This window comes from Schistocerca nitens, chromosome 4 (genome assembly GCF_023898315.1).
Source record: "Schistocerca nitens isolate TAMUIC-IGC-003100 chromosome 4, iqSchNite1.1, whole genome shotgun sequence".
NCBI lineage: Eukaryota > Metazoa > Arthropoda > Insecta > Orthoptera > Acrididae > Schistocerca > Schistocerca nitens.
In genome coordinates this window covers 615,361,701-615,380,057 of record NC_064617.1, presented here as the reverse complement: position 1 = coordinate 615,380,057, position 18,357 = coordinate 615,361,701, and the positions used below count along the sequence as shown (strand labels likewise).

At 37.9% G+C, this 18,357-nt stretch overlaps 1 protein-coding gene across 1 annotated transcript in view; it reads left to right on the top strand.

Moving 5' to 3' along the window:
* LOC126251307 (intermembrane lipid transfer protein VPS13D) overlaps positions 1–18,357 on the top strand; it is a 520,493-nt gene that overhangs the window by 463,688 nt on the left and 38,448 nt on the right. Inside the window, 1 exon segment of the mRNA XM_049951633.1 lies at positions 5,987–6,295. Within this exon segment, the coding sequence (XP_049807590.1) occupies positions 5,987–6,295 (309 nt within the window).

Here is an 18,357-nt window from a genome sequence, read left to right as displayed (position 1 = left end):
GCAATTTAGTGAAGCGGAGGACATTTGCAGTGTGGGCATTTCAAAAGATGGTGGAAGATGACGATTGGTTGAGTAACATGTTGTGGACCGACGAAGCTCATTTCACACTCCGAGGGTCTGTCAACGCCCACAACTGCAGAATTTGGGCTACCGAAAATCCTAGAACTGTCGTGGAAACTCCATTGCACGAAGAGAAAGTCACGGTATGGGTTGGATTTACCACATCTACCGTTATCGGGCCTTTTTTCTTCGAGGAAATGCGTGATTCTGTTTTTGTAAACTGTGACAGGTGAGAGGTACGCCAATATGTTACAGAATCACATCAGCCCCAGCCTGGCTGATAAACACCTGCTGGAACATATGATGTTTATGCAGGATGGCGCTCCACCCCATATTGCTAGGCGTGTGAAATATCTCTGGTGCGCGTTGTTTGGTGATGATCGTGTGCTCAGCCGCCACTTTTGTCATGCTTGGCCTCCCAGGTCCCCAGACCTCAGTCCGTGCGATTATTGGCTTTGGGGTTTCCTGAAGTCGCAAGTGTATCGTGATCGACCGATATCTCTTGGGATGCTGAAAAACAACATCCGACGCCAATGCCTCACCATAACTCCGGACATGCTTTACAGTGCTGTTCACAACATTATTCCTCGACTACAGCTATTGTTGAGGAATAATGGTGGACATATTGAGCATTTCCTGTAAAGAACATCATCTTTGCTTTGTCTTACTTTGTTATGCTCATTATTGCTATTCTGATCAGATGAAGCGCCATCTGTCGGACATTTTTTGAACTTTTGTATTTTTTTGGTTCTAATGAAACCTCATGACATTCCAAGCATGTGTGTCAATTTGTACCTCTCCATCTACATTATTCCATGATTTATTCAGTTTTCAAATTTATACTGACTTTTTGATCATTCGGTGTATTGAAAGGGGTTGGGGGGCATACGAGAGAGAGAGAGAGAGAGAGAGAGAGAGAGATTTATGCTCTGATATTGAGTACTGTATATTTGTGGTGGTATAGTGTAGTGATCTTTGTGGCAGAAATAGGATAATTTCACAGAAATGGACAAGAGTTTGACAGCAAAAAATGTGTTGATTATATTCCCCTGACAGTACTGAAGCTAATAGTGTTTTGAAACAATATTCAAAATGCATTGTAATATCATGTTTCTTCATCTACTTCTGCATATACTTACATCTACCCTTTGTGAACCACTGTGAAGTGCGTAGCACAGAGTACATCCCACTATATCTGTTGTTAGGGCTTTCCCTGTTCCATTCACATGCGGAGTGTGGGAAAAATGTTTGCTTAAATACCACTGTGCATGCTGTAATTAACATAGTCTGGTCCTCACAATTCCTGTGGGAGTAGTATGCAGTGGGCTGTAATATATTCCTAGAGTCACCGTTTATAACCAGTTCTTGAAAATTTGTTAGCAGGCTTTCTCGGGATAGTTTATGTCTATCTTAATAAACTGAAGTCTGCTACCTGCTTAACCTGCTGAGCCTATATGATAGATCACTTAATGTTCTTACCGAGTGGCACAGCCAAGTATTTATTTGAGTTTACAGATTGTAGCTGTGACTCAATAATGTTATATTCATGCAATACTATGTTTTTTTCATTTTTTCATTTTTGAACATTTAAAACTTCTGTTGTACACTACTTTGTAAACATATCAAGGTCTGACTGAATATTTGTGCAGCTTCATCCAGACTACTTCAGTATAGATAAATGCATTATCTATGAAAAGCGTGAGGGTATAATTAATATTGTCTGCGAGATCATTAATGGTACTCCTGAAGTCATTTCTACATCTGTTGATGACTTTCCGTCCAAGATAACATACTGTGTTGCCCTTACAAAGAAATCCTCAATCCAGTCATATTTTTACCTGATACCCATATGATTGTACTTTCAATAATAAGCATGTGATACTGAGTCAAATGCTTTTTGGGAATCGAGAAATATTGCATATATGTGACTACCTTGATCTATGGCTTTCAGGATGTCATGTGAGAAATGTGCAAATTGGGGTCCACATGATGCATGTTTTTGAAATCCCTATTGGTTGGTATGGAGGAGGTCGTCCTGTTTAAGAGACCTCATTATATTTGAGCTCAGAATTTGTTCTAAGATTCTACAACAAATGAATGTCAAGGATATTGGATGGTAGTTTTTGGACCACTTCTGTTGTCCTCCTTGTAGGCATGTGTGACTGATGCTTTCTTCCAACTACTGGGCACAAATTTTTAGTTGAGGGAGCTGTTATAGATTATAGTAACAGGGGCTAAATCAGCCATGAATTGGCCCTGGGACTTTGTTCAATTTTAAAGATTTCAGCTGTTTGCCAACACCACTGACAGTAATACGTACTTCACTCATCTTTTCAGTGTTACGAGAATTAAGTTGGGGCAATACTCTGGATTTTACTTTGTAAAGGAACATTTATAAAGTTGTGCTTTTGCTTTTGCTTTGCTATTCTTAATCTCAGTTCATCTCATCTGTGAGTGAATGGACACTTAACTTTGAAGTCACTAATAGTCTTTACACATGACCAGAATTTCTTTTGGTTTTGTTAAAGATCTTCTGACATTATTCTGCTACAGTAGTCATTGCAGGCTTTACACATTCATCCCTTGCCGTCCAAACATGTTTCATTCAGCATCTCTTTGTAGTGCAATATTTTGTCTTATACCCATTACATAGTAGTCTCTGTCTCTTTAGAAGTTCCTTTACAATGACTGATTACCACGGAGGATCTCTCCTGCTATACACTGTCCTGCCGGGTACATATCTATCCAGTGCATGGTCAACTATTCTCTTAAACTTGAGCCATAGTTCCTCTATGTGATCGTATCCTGAGCTAAAAGTTTCATGTTTCTCATTGAAGTATCACACTATTGTTTCTCTGTCTAGTTTGCTGAACATACAAATATTTCTTCTTGTTCTAATTGGCCTTTGTATTTTATTATTCATTGTTGCCATAACTGCATGTTACCAGTTTCATGTGAACTTCCTCAAAGGTAGGGTTTGAAATATCTGTTCCACATAGTTTTTGGAGAAGAGATTTAGATATGGTGCATAGCGGAGGGTACCCTGTACTGCTATTAGTCATTTCCTTTCCTGTTCCACTCGCAAATAGTGAAAGGGAAAAATGACTGTCTCTATTCCTCTGTATGAGTCCTAATTTCGTGTATCTTATTTTCATGGTCCTTATTCACAATGGATGTTGGCAGCAGTAGAATCGTTTGGCAGGCAGCTTCAGCTGCCGGTTCTCTAAATTTTCTCATTAGCGTGTGGTTTTTTTTTTTTAAATGTCGCCTTCCCTCCAGAGATTCCTATTTGAGTTCCCGAAGCATCTCTGTAACACTTACATGTTGTTTGAGCTTTCCGGTAACAAGTCTAGCTGCCCGCCTCTGAATTGCTTCGATGTCTTCTTTTAACCCAAGCTGGTATGGATCCCAAACACTCGAGAGCAGTGCTCAAGAACAGATCGCACCAGCATCCTATATGTGGTCTCCTTTACGGATGAACAACTCTTTCCTAAAATCCTCCCAGTAAACTGAGGTTGACCATTCACCTTCCCTACCACAGTTCTCACATGCTTGTTCCACCCCATGTCGCATTGCAATGTTACGCCCAGATATTTAAATGGCTTTACTGTGTCAAGTGGAACACTAGTAATACTATGTCCGAACATTACAGGTTTGATATTCTTACTCATCCACATTAACTTACATTTTTCCACATTTAGGGCTAGCTGCCATTCATCACACAAACTGGAAATTTTGTCAAGTCATCTTGTATATTCCTACAGCCACTCGACACGTTACCATACACCATAGAATCATCAGTAAACAACCACAGATTGCTGTCCACCAAATCATTTATGTATACAGAAAACAGAAGCAGTCTTATCACACTTCTTTGGGGCATTCCTGATGATACCCTTGTCTCTGATGAACACTCACTGTCAAGGACAACATACTGGGTTCCGTTATTTAAGAAGTCTTTGAGGTGCTCAGATATCTGTGAACTTATTCCAAATGCCTGTACCTTCATTAACAACCAGCAGTGGGACACCGTGTCAAATACTCTCCACAAATCTAGAAATACGGAATCTGCTAGACAGTTTTCTATAAACTGTCTTGAGCAGCTAGCTCAGCAGTCCGCACACAGTGGAAATACCTTAGACTTTGTAGCTACAAATAGCCTGGAACTTATTGACAATGTCAGTACAGAAATAGGACTGGTGATCATGATGTCATTATAGCAGCAATCATTAGAAAAGTTAACAAATCAGTCAAGAAGGCTAGGAGAGTGTTCCTGCTAGACAGAGCAGATAAGCAATTACTAACATCTCACTTCATGAACTGGCATCACTTAGTTCTAGTAAGATGGGTGTAGAGGAATTAAGGGCAACAGGCAGACTACATGTTTCTAGATTTGTGAAAAGCATTTGACATGGTGCCCCACAGCAGACTGCCAACAAAAGTACGATATTATAGAATACGATCCCACATAAGTGCATGGCTCGAAGACTTGTAAGTATTGGAAACCAGTACATTGACACTGACGGCGAGTGTTCATCAGAGACAAGTGTAACATCAGGAAGTTTGACAGGACTGCTATCATTTTCTATATCCATTAATGATATGGCGAACAGGGTGGACAGCAATCTGCAGTGTTTGCTGATGATGCTGTTGTGTATAGGAACGTGCCATCGTTGAGTGACTAAAAAGATACAAGATGTCTTAAATAACGTTGTGTTGGTGTGATGAATGACAGCTTGCTCTAAATGTAGAAAAAGTCAGTTAATAGAAATGAGTAGGAAAAACAATCCTGTAATGTTTGAATACAGCATTATTAGTGTCCTGATTGACACAGTCCTGTCGATTAAATATGTAGGTATAACATTACAAAACAATATGAAATGGAATGTGAATGTTAGGATGGTTATAGGGAAAGTGAATGGTCGATTACAGTATATTTGGTGAATTTTAGGAAGGTGTGACTCATCTGTAAAGGAGACCATGCATAGAACACCCGTATGACCCATTCTTGAGTACTGCTAGAGTGTTTGAGATTCCTACCAGCTCGGATTAAAGTAAGGCACTGAAGCAGTTTACAAGTGTGCTGCTAGATTTGTTACCTGTAGATTCAATCATCTTGCAAGTATTACAGAGATCCATCAAGATCTCAGATGGCAATCCTTGGAGGGAAGACAATGTTCTATTCAGGGAACACTGTTGAGGCAATTAGAGAACTAGCATTTAAAGCTGACTGCAGAATGATTCTGCTGCTGCCAACGTATATTTTGCTTAAGGACCATGAAGATAAGATAAGAGAAATTATGGCTTTTATGGAGGCATATAGACAGTCATTTTCCCCTTCGCTATTTGTGAGTGGAACACAAAAGGAAATTAGTGGTACAGGGAACCATCTGTCACACACTGTATGGTGACACGGAGTGTTTGTTTGGATGTAGATGTAGACATACATGTAGATCCAATAGTTTGCAGTATAACATGTGAGAAAAGGGCAAGTGGAGTTTTGCAAAAGCGATGCTTCCTAAAACCTTGCTGATTTGTGGGCAGAAACTTCTCCGTCTCTAGGAAATATAATTATGATATTCCGAGTGAAAATATATTCAAGAATTCTGCAGCAAACTGATATTAATCCATAATTTGGCTGGTCCATTCTTTCACCCTTCTTATGTATAAGAGTCACCTGAGCTTTTTCCAGTCACTTTATACTTTACTCTAGGTGTGAAATTTGTGATGAATGCAAGCTAAGTAAGGGCCCAGTGCCGTGGAGTACTCTTTGTAAAACCTGATTGGGATTCCATCTGGACATGGCACTTCTCCAGAGCACGATTTACAGCCTGTAATTATGTTTTGAGATTGCTGTTAAAAGCTTACACATAGCAATAAATGTGTTGCTAGTTCAATGAGCTTACCGTTTCTGCATGTTTTATAGGTAAAAATCAGTTTACCAGCTGGTCTTGGGCTGAGCCTCGTATCACAGCATACACCAGCAGAAGAGTTACTGTATTTGACACTTAAAGAGATAGACTTGAAGGCATTGTGGTCAGACCAAGAAACATCAATGTATTTACGTGTACGTGATGTACAGTGCGACAATCAGTTGGTGGAAGCACAGTGTGCTGTGCCGCTCTATGTGACTCAGTCTCGATCAAACCATGGAGAAACATCAAGTGGAGATTTTGCCTTGGAGATTATGATTGAACAACAAGCAAGTTCTAGTACTAATGCTGAAATATATAAGGTAATTCACTATATTCCTATTACAAGTATTACAGTGGTTTCACTTAATTTTGAATACTATCAGCAAGAATCTCTTGCCTGTTACAGAAAGTAGTTCTTTTATTATTATTATTATTATTATTATTATTATTATTATTATTAATGACACAGGTTCTCAGTATGTTAAGCTTCTGTTACGTGATTGCTCTCCTCCTTCCCCTCCTCCTTGTAAAACTTCTGCAAAACCATTTTCCTGAAATTGTACGACTTAACATTTTAAATCAATGTAAAAAAGCAGTGCCCATCATCTAAGGAAAAAATTTTGGTAAGTCATAAACATCCACTTAATTTCAGGCCTAATGCAGCATATATTGTTTCTGGAAAAAAAGATGAAGGGTAGAGGGCATGGGGAAGGGGAAAAAGGAGATGGAGGTCACTGACAGCATAGTTTAATGAATGTACAACTCCAGCGGATCTAATTATTCAGCCAAAGAGTATCTGTCTGCTTCTGGTATATGTTAGTAGAAATAGTGGCATGATAAGTGGGCTAAAATAATGAAGTGTCAATTTTATCAACACTGCCACTGCTAATAATGAATTATGTTCCTGTCACTAAAAATAATAGAAACAACAATAACTAAACAAAGTGAGAGAACAGGACTATCACAGATATTGTGAGTAGCTTACAGTGTGAACTAATTCCTTTCATACAGTTCATTTATAAATTTGTTCATCAAAGATGCGTTGGTTATATGGAATCAGATCTTTTGTTTCATCACAGTTTTGAGTGGATTTTATTTCAGGTATGTATGAAAAAAAGAAAATACAGTGAAAGCTTACTTAACGAGCACCCCCATAACGTGCAATTCGCATAAGGAGCAAAACAAATTGTAAAAAATGACTCACTTAATGAGTGATGTTTCGCATAACAAGTGACAACATTTAATGTGACTTCACCTGCTGTTCATGCATGGCGTGGGAAATGTTCAACAATATGAACACCTTTCATTGTTGGCCGTGGCATATGAACAATGTCTTTTGTATGTACTGCAGTTTGGCTTTAGCCCTCATTCTGCTACCATCTTAGTGCAGCTTGTGTTTACACAGAGCTGCTTTTGCGTGCAAATTTTAATACCCTTTTAAAGTCGCAAGAAGGTGACCATAATAGAAACAAAGTGATCTTAGAAATTAAACATAAAATCATTGGAAAACATGAATGTGGTGTGAGCATTGCTGATTTAGCACACACATACAATCTGTCTACATCAACTACTTGCACTATACTCAAGAACAAGTGCAAGATTAAGGATACAGATGATTCAAAGGGAGTGACAAGAGTATCTAAACAATGGTTTAGTATTCTGGATGATGAGGGAAGCCATGGATTGTTTGAGAAGTTTAAGAACCAACTTCCACAGCCTTGTGAGGCACAGCGATGCAGCCAGCTCCGACACAAAGGCAGCAGAGAACTTCATCAGCAGCTTCAAGATGCTCGTAGATTCTTAGTGTTATCTGCTGCAACAGGTTTTTAATTGTGATCAGACAGGTCTATTCTGTAAAAAGCTGCTGAAGTATACCTTTATAACATCAAAGGAAAATGTATTGCCCGATCAAAAGGCACTGCTGTTCTGTGCCAATGCAAGTGGCAATATGAAAATTAAACCACTGCTTGTTTACCATTCAGAAACTCCATGAGCCTTCAAGAGGTGTTAAGTCCAGAAGAGCAGGTCAAATGTGATGTGGAGGTTCAACAACAAGGTTTGGGTGACATATGATCTTTTTTGTGATTGGATCAATGAAGTGTTTGGTCCATTGGTGAAGAAATATTTACTTGAGATGAATCTCCCACTCCATGTCTTGTTTGTTATGGACAACGCTCCTACCCATTCTCTAGGCCTGCAAGACCACCTCCTTGAAGAATTTCAATTCATCAAGATCCAGTTTCTGCCTCCCAACACCACTTCATTACTCCAGCCTATGGATCAGCAGATTATTTCTAACTTTTAGAAGCTCTTCACTAAAGCATTCTTCAAGCATTGCTTTGAATTGACTGAAGCTACCAATTTCACTCTAAGAGAATTTTGGAAATATCATTTTAACTTTGTTGCCTGCGACAAGATGATTGAAAAGACGTGGGAAGGGGTTACCAAGGAAACTCACACTTCTGCTTGGAAGAAGCTTTGACCAGAGTGCATTGTTGATTGTGACCCTGAAGCATTTGAGTCAGTACCTGTGGCACCTGTAGTCAATGAGAGTGTGTGTTTGACCAAGAGCATGGGACTAGAAGTGGATAACAGTGCTGTTGATGAGCTTGTGGAAGATCACAGCCAAGAAACGACCATCCAAGAGCTTATGGAGTTACAGAGGAGGACGAGGAGACAGTGGCAGAGGTGCTAACAGCAAAGCAGCAGTCTTCTGGTGCAATAAGAGAAATGCTGAAAGTATAGGAATTGGTTGCATCATACGTCGATTATCACCACCCCAATAAAGCGGCTATGCATGCTACAAGTTTATTTGACAATAATGCTGTGTTGCACCTTCACCAAGTGTTGAAGCATTGGCAGAAACAGATGACTATTGATAGCTTAATAGTAAAAAAGAATTAGTTATGTATCATAAATAATAAAGTACATAATACTGTAAGTATAATTTTCATTGAATAAAGGGCATGATTAACATAAAACTTTTGTACTTTTTCTGCGTGGAATGCATTATCATATTTTGTATTAATTTAGATGGGATAAATTGTTTTACTTAATGAATGTTTCACACTACGAGTAAGATTCTGGAATAAATTATGCTCTCTATGCAAGGTTCCACTGTAGTGGGGGAGGAAGCAGGAAGGGGGAGGACCAGACAGAAATTCCGTCCAAGTTCTCCGTGTGGCAGTGGTTGAAGAGAGGAGGGAGAAGCCTCACAATATTAAATCATTCCAAAGTATAAGAAAATGTATGTGAAGCAACTGATAATAAAGGAAACAGGAATAAAAAAAATAAAATGAAAATTAAAAAAAAACAGACCCAGAAGTTGCAGAGAACAGCAGTGACTTGACCGAGTGATGTGGCGCAGTGGTTAACACACTGGACTCGCATTCAGGAGGATGGTGGTTCAAACCCACATGCGGCCATCGTAATTTAGGTTTTCCATGATTTCCCTAAATCGCTTCAGGCTAATCGCCGGGATGATTCCTTTGTAAGGGCATGGCCGACTTCCTTCCTCATCCTTTCCTGATCTGATGGGACTGATGATCTCGCTGTTTGGTCCCTCCCCCAAATCAACTTCCAACCAACTGCAATGACTAGATATGGAAATATTTATTTATTGTTCCGTAGAGTCAGGTAGTGAGCGAATTGCAGGGAGAGGGAACATTTCAAATCGTATGTAGTTTAGATGTAACTTACATAAATGCAAACTATGCAGGTAAAACATCAAATTAAAAACATATATCCAACTAACAAAAAGCTGTGTTATGCTGAAGAAGGATCAGCAGGAAGCAGAGTTTAGCTAACTATTACACTCAACAAATAAATACATGAATACCAAAAACCAGATTTTTGAATGCCTGTGATAGTGCTCAAAATAAATATGTGTAAAACAATTTAAGTTTAGTGATGGTATTCATTTCCTATCAAAAATTCATGGACCACATAAAAAGATTTCTCTATTAGATACTCCATCAGAATGTGAATTTTGACAATTTGAGGGCATTTGATGTGTGATGGTAGTGCATAAAACATGTTGGAGTAATAAACCTCTATTTAAATAAGATTTAGACTTTTCAGTTCCATGTTCAAACTTCATGTGTTGTAGTAACAATATTCACTGTTGTCATTGTACAGAGCAAAGTTGTTACAGGTAAATGTCAACAAGGGAAAAATACACTGTGAGGCTTTAGAAAGGATACCTATCTTTCGAAACAAGAGCCTGTAAGGGTGCCTATGTGGACACCATTCATTATTCTAATAGCTTTTTTTTTCTTTTTCCACAGTGGATTCACCCCCACCCCCCAAAGAGTTTGGTTCCCCCAGAATATAATAGTATATGACATTAATGAATAAAAGCAGCCAAAGTAGGAAGCCTTAATGGTATCTACTTAATCCACAGAAGCAATAATTCCTTATGAAAATATTGGTGAGCTAAATCTTTTAAAAAGATGAAGTATGTAGGTTGAAAGGGATGAATTAGCTGGAAGCAAGGCTAAATGAAAAGTGAAGCAAACAAATAAGGCTGCAAATGCACATTAAGAAATCGTACATACATTTTGTACAACTGAATACTTAAGGTAAAGCAATGTTGCTGATAAAACTCACAGCTGATTACTCAGTATGTTGCAGTCTGATTTTTCTTTCTGCTTGAAATTATCTCAAATCAATTATGTTATGGAGAGATTGCACTTATTTTAGAGATGTTAGGTTTTCATCGTCATAATTTTATTATAACTTGGTACCACATTGGTGCAGGGTTGGCATGGTGATTAGTGGATGTAATGTTAATTTAAGGGATGGCCAGATGCCCGTCCTGTTGCCACCCCAACATGTGTTTACCCCAACTGTCTTTGTGTAGTGTTCTCCATGTGAAAGTGAACAAAAGTTTTCTAAATGTTTTTAAATTATGTAACTGAGATTGAACTTGGGTACAAGTCCTTTGTTCACCTGGTGGGAGGTGGAAAATTGCCTAAAAGCCACATTCAGGCTGACCGGCGCACCTACCCTTGTCATTAATCTGCCAGATAGATCTGGTGCTCCTCCACATCTTGGAAGTGACACTGTAATATGCATGGCTATCCAGGCAGGTATGCTAGGTTTTTTATAATACAGTGTGTAAATATTTAGCCTGGAAGAATTTATAAATTATGTTTAAACAATGGAAAATCCAGGATGGAATGTAACAATATCAGAGAAGGAAAGTTACTACTCACCATATAGCGGAGATGCTGAGTTGTAATAGGCACAACAAAAAGATTCATACAATTATAGCTTTCGGCCATTAAGGCCTTTGTCTGCAGTACACACACATATACACACGCACACACACACTCACGCAAAATTGGTGTGTGCAAGTTGCGTTTGTGTGTGTGTGTGTGTGTGTGTGTGTGTGTGTGTGTGTGTGTGTGTGCGCGTGTGTGTGTGCGTGTCTACTGCTGACAAAGGCCTGAATGCCCAAAAGCTATAATTGTGTGAATCTTTTTGTTGTGCCTATCGCGACTCAGCATCTCCGCTATATGGTGAGTAGCAACTTTCCTTCTCTGGTATTGTTAAATTATGTTTAATGTTTTCCTTTCTGAATATTTCCTTTTGAAGCATTGGCACTATCCTTGTGATTGTTATTCTGCTATCTAATATTTTATTTCATATCCCGCATGCTCTAATTTAAGTAATTCAGTTAGCTGAACAGAAATGTCTGGTTCTACCAATAGCATCTTCCACATTCTCATTAAGATTTGTTTATCTTGTTTAAACTTCAAAATTTTGCTTTGATGAATACACATTTCTTGTTGTAATTCTATTGTGTTCACTTGTAAGCCAGTTCCATTTTCTGAGTCCTATTGTTATTCATTTTTTTCCCTTTCTGTTTGGCTTTTGTATCCACTCTCTCAGACATCTGAACTAGTCTGCTTTCTGAGTTATTCTGTGTGTTGATTCACAGTATGTTGTAACACTGAATAATTGTGAAATTTCTGGACTAATTCATGTAGTTTAGTAGCATCACTTTTCTCTGGTCTTCTGTTTCTACATTTACACACATACTACGGAGGCCACTGTTTAGTGCATGGCAAAGGATACTTTTTACCGTAAGGAGTCATTTCCTTTCCTGTTCCAACTCGCAAATGGAATGAGGGAAAAATGACTTTCTACATGTCTCTGTATGAGCCCTACTTTCTATCATCTTTGTGGTCCTTATGCAAAGTGTGCATTGGCGGCAGTAGAATCAATCAGCAGTAAGCTACAAATGATGGTTCTCTATATTTTCTCAATAGTTGTTTGTGAATAGAATGTCATCTATCCCCGAGAGATTCCCATTTGACTTCACGAAGTGTCTTCCTAAGACTTGCATGTTGTTCAAGCAATACTCAAGAATAAGTCACACTAGTATTCCATACACAGTCTCCTTTGTAGAGAACTACACTTCCCTAAAATTCACCCAATAGATCAAAGTTGACCAATTGTCCTCCCTAATACCATCCTTATGTGCTTGTTCCATTACATATCGCTTTGCAACTTTTTTAAATTGCACACTATTATAGCTGTATTTGGACATTACAGGGTTATTTTTCATATTTGTCTGCATTAGCTTACATTTTTCCACATTTATTACAAACTGCCATTCATCACACCAACTGGAAATTCTGTCTAATCAAACTTGTATCCTCCTAAAGTCACTTAATGTTTACACATTCCTGTACACCTTAGAACCATCAGCAAATAGTCACAGATTGGCTACACCCTGAGCCAGCAGTCTGAAAACGACTGACTGCTGCCAAAAGTATCATTAGCTGTTTGCAAGCTGTGACCAGCTGCTCCTGCATCCACACACAGGATGCACACACATCCTGTCCATTCTAGTATTTCTAAATTTTAAATATTAACCATAAAAGCACACAGAGAAAGATAAATATGTAACTTGCTGCTGTCCTGTGTGTCACCACAGGAAGCTGGCTCCCTATTGAAACGTGTGGCTGGCCTTTCAAAAGAAATGACAACTGCTCTACAGACTACATGAATCTACACTTTACACTTACTGTAATGCGAGACTTCACCTCTTAAATACAAAAATGTGGAAGGAATTCAAGTATAAAACTTTGGAAGCACACACAGAAAGCTAAATATGCAACTTGCTGCTCTCCTGGTGTCATCAGTTGAGGCTGGAACCTGTCATCTGGGATCTAAGGTCACACTTGGATCATTCCAGTGGCTGACAGAGGAGGGTAACTGTATTATCAATGAAAGCTAAGCAGTCTTCGTTCAGATTTTCCTCCTTGTAAACCAGTCTTATATCATGAAACAAACTAAGTGCAAAATCCGTGCAATATGCATATAAGTCAACTTCAGATATTTAGTTTGTGTCCAGGAAAAAATCACCTGTGTGAGATAAATTTGTTTTGAAAATATATGTCCAACAACTTCACGTAAAATGTAAATGTGCTTTTCGTCTTGGCATCAGGTGAAATACCTTTATTGAAATGTCATGTTAGTTGAACTGGTGTCGCATTCATTTACAAAACTACATGTTATGTTGAGTGAGGTACTTTTAATGACTACTGCAGTATTTTGGTAATGAAGTCCAAGCTTTTTCAATATTGGTGGCTGTGAAGAAATAACTAGATAAGTGAATTTATAGTTTGAAGTTAATAGCTCAAGAACAAAATAGCTAGCTACAACCAACAGGAACACTACAACATTTAGCAATATAATATGCCTAGCAAGTCTGTTAAGTTGCTACAGGTTTTATCATATGTTGGTAGCTAAATCTGCTTTTAACATACTCTCTTAGATCTCTTTGGTCCTGTGCGGTTAGGGATAAATCCAAACAAGCTGAAGCACCTTTCAGTTTTTAGACTCTTGGATTATTGATGAAATGTTGTGGGTTTGTGGGCTCAGCCAAACCTGACATTGTTTTCAATGGTAGCATCTTTTCTACTTTCATAGATGCATGTAATTTCCTTGTACTTACTTGTTCTGTAGAACAAGATTTGTTAAACTTTACATCTTTTTCATTACTGCTTTGTTTTCTGTGAATATTTAATAAATATTTTTAAGCTTATATATTGAATTTTAATGCTTTTTGTGTAATGGCATTTAAGTTAAAAGATGCTTTCATCTCATTCCTCATTGCCTATCCTCTGCATTTCCTGGTGTTGGCACATATTCATAGGTGCCCCCTCCTCCCCTGATAGTACAATAATTTCCTCGATATATGTGCTGCATTACCTATTAAATCCACAGTGGCTGTCCACTCTGTACTTTTGTTATTGGCATATAAAGTCAACATTCTATTAAGCAGTTGAAAGTCCAGGAAGGACTAACATTATGAATTGTATTTTTATTCATCTCATGATGTACATTTGCAATCTGTTTGGTTTTCATACAGGAGACATGTCAAAAATTTATAATATAGTTACAGTGATTTTTACATTAATAAATAATAAAACTAGAAGGATATTTCTTGGAACGTGTAACACATTGTATCCAGCTCAAATTTCCAGTTTGTCCTCCACGAATTCATCCGCTGAGTAATAACACTTCAGTGTAAGTATCTCATACAGCTTTCTTTTAAGTGAACCTAAATTCATCTGCATCAACTTGTTCCCTTTTAATTTATTACAAATTTTCATTCCCATGTATTTAGGTCCCTGGGCATACAGTCTGAAGCAGTGCATGGGGAGCATAAAATTTTCTTAGTTTCTAGTATCATGTGAATGGAAAAAATGGTTTCCCTCAAATAATTCATGTGTGGTGTACAAAAATATAATAATCTCATATGTGTATAAGGATGGCAGAGTTAAAATATTAAGTTTCCTAAATAATGGTTGACATTGTTCTTTGTGAGTTGCAGTGCACATATTTCAAATGATTTTTTTTTCTGTATTTTTAGTATCTGCACTTGTTCGTCGAGTTACCCCAAAAAAGATACCACACCTAATAATGAATTCAAAGTAGCTTGTATATGCTACTTTTCATGTGTCATGTCAGTTGCAGTTGATAATATTTGCATTGCAAATGTAAAACTGCCCATTTTATTGGCCAGGTATTCAATGTGTGCCTTCTAGCTCAAATTTTTATCTACATTTAAACCTAAGAATTTGACTGAGTCAGTTTCTTTTGTATCTTGTTTGTTGTGTACAATCTTAATCTGCTCACATTTTGACATTTTGGTTTTGAACTGCATCACATGAGTCTTAGATATGTTTAGATTCAACCCATTTAGCTGAAACCAAGTTTCTAAGGTACTGAGGGTACTGATCACAGATTCGGGAGTTTTTTCCAAAGCCTGATCTTCAACTAAGACAGAAGTATCATCTGCAAACAGAACTGATGGGAAGCTGATATTTAATGGTAAGCCGTTAACATAGAAGAGAAATAGGACTGGGCCTAATATGGAGCCTTGAGGAACTCTCCGAGAGAATTTTTTTTTCCCACTTTAAAAATAATATGCGCCATTTCAAGAGATGCTAACTCTTTGCTTTCTGTTGGATAAGTAGGATTTAAGCCATTGTAGGGCACTACCACTGCTGCCAATGCCATACTTTTCAAGTTTGTAAATGAGCAGTGCATGGTTTACAGAATCAAACACCTTTGTGAGGTCGCAGAAAATTCCTGCCACCTTATTTCTCTTCTCCGATGATGTACTTATTTTCTCAATGAAACTGTTTACTGCATCTATGATGTTTATTTCTCCTGCTGAAAACCAAATTGAGGGTTTAGAATAACAGAATATTTTGCAAGAAAGTTTTGGATTTGTGCCACAGCAAGTTTTTCAAATATTTTAGATAGGACTGGGAGAATCGAGATAAGACGATAATTTACCATCATCTCTGTTGATCCCTTCTTGAAGAGTGGTTTGACTTCAGCATATTTCAGTACCTCTGGGAATCAGCCCTCTTCAAAACATTGATTTATTGTTTGAGCTAGTGGGTTTGCAATTCTGTTGTGTACCACTTTTAACTTTGATGGGTATTCCATCCCAACCTGCAGATTTTTTGTTTCTTAATGTTAGAATAGCATTTTCCAGATCCTCCACAGAAACTTTTAAGAATTTTGTAAAGTTTTCAGAATTTTCACCTAGCCCAAAGGGATTTACTTTGTTGTGATAATCTGTTATATGTACATCAGACTTAGCTACATTTATAAAGAATTCCTTAAAGTCTTCTGGTATTGGAGTTGGATTTACAATAGTATTTCCTTCAATGTCAATTTGTGATATTTCTTGGTTACAGGCTTTAACACCTAACTGAGATTTAATGGATGACCACACAGCCTCTGTTTTATTTTTATGATTTAAAATTAGCCTGTTATTTGCCAGTTGTTTTGCTGCCATGACAACTCTTTTAAATTTGGTTTTATAGAGTCTAACATACTCAATGAAATTAATATCTATATTATATTTTAGTTCTCTATGCAGTTGCCTTTTCCTCACACTGGAAATTTTTATGCCCTGGGTAATCCACTTTATCTGTTTTTTTATTGCTGCAGAGTCTAGGTGGAAATGTTTAATTAAAGGCACCAATAAAACTATTTAGGAATTTCTCAAAGTTTTTGTCACTTGAGTTACAATGATCAAAAGTCCATGTTTTCTCTTTTAGCTTCTCATTACATATTAGCAAGTTTTCTTTGCTAAAGTTCCTGCTTATATGGGTTCTCATGCATGTGAGATGTTCCTGTCTGTCTGTGGCAGTTCAATGAACAATGCACAATAATCTGAAATATCTAGAATTAGACAAAATTTATACACATCTTCATATACATAATTAGTTAGAACATTGTCAATACATGTTGCTGATTGCCCATTGTCTCTGGTACATTCAAAGAAATTCAATTTGAAACCATATTTCTTTATTAAGTCAGTGAATCTTGAAGCATGGCTACTATCGCATGTGATACCAATATATATGGGAAGGGTATAGAGAGCTACTCACCACATAGAGGAGGCCTTAGCTTCTAGAATAACAGTGACTCTCTACTTCTGATGAAGGATATAATATGAAATGTAAACATTTCTGGCTTCATTTTTCATTCTGTCTGGCAACCACCATCAGTTGAGCCCCTATGATGAGAATGTAATTATGTGACATAATATGAAGAATTAAGGCATTATTGTGGTATGGTATTTTAATTGTGAATGTTTTTAAATATTTTTACTCCAGATGTCAGGTATACACTGTGCTTGTACTTACATGGCAATTATATGTCACCAGGAGGGACTCTCCTTGAAATATAGTAACTGATGTGCAACTTCTAAAGCAACAAAGACTCTTACTACACAATAAGTGTAAAAACAAAGCATAGGATTATAGACAGAGAGATACTGAACAAAACACATTTGGCTGTTGATAGGACAATGTTGAAGCTTTCAGTAACTACTGTAACTGAATATTGTCAAAAGGTCCCTCACAAAACCCAAAAAAATTCTGGCTATATATAAAGCTGTTATTGGCACCAAAGTTAATGTCCAGACACTCATTGACAAGACACGACACACCCATCTGTGAGAAGGATAGCAGAAATGACCCACAGAACTATTGTCCAATATCCTACATGTACATTCGGTATATAATTAGAACATATTCTGAGCTCATACGTAATGAGGTATCTAGAACAGAATGTCCTTCTGCATTACAACCAGCATGAATTTTTAAAACATCAGTTGGGCTAATCCCAACTCACACTGTCTCACACAACTTCCCTTCTGAGCACTTGTGCTGTGGCTAGAAATGTTCTCCATCAACTATTTATAACTTTTCGTTAATCACAGTAGGAGGTTGACAGAGCTTCATGTAGAATTTAATGGTGCAGTACTGTTCATTCTTTTGCTGGTTCATTGTCGTAAGACACCAGCAGACACAACTTTACTTCAGATGCTCTCAAAACTCCTGTAGCAACTGCAGCAAGTTTAAAAGTGCATTGAGTCCAGGGCATTATTCAGCCAGTCATGCGGAGGGAGAAGCAACGACACTGTCAGTTCGTACACAGTCTTACCAGTCTCGCGTCTTTTCGTAACACATTTCGTAAGTGTCTCTGCTGTTATATATAAGCGGCCTTCAAAAAGAAACAAACCAGAGTCTTGAATGCGCAAACTGGTGACAGGAGGGTAATATCGTGGCATGTGTACCAAGGAGTGGTTCCGACCAGAACGTGGAAATTCACAGCCCATCACTGGAGGGCACGTGTGCATGTCATGTGACTATATAGAGCTAGCAGCAGCATGCATCAATTGTCCAACACTACCAGTCGCATTGCAAACAGTGACATGGAGGCATCAAAAGAAGAGCAAAGAGGTGTTGTTCATTTTCTGAAGGAGTAGGAGGAATGAGCATTCATTGACGGATGTCACAAGTGTATGGTGAACACTGCATGTCCCTTGCAGTGG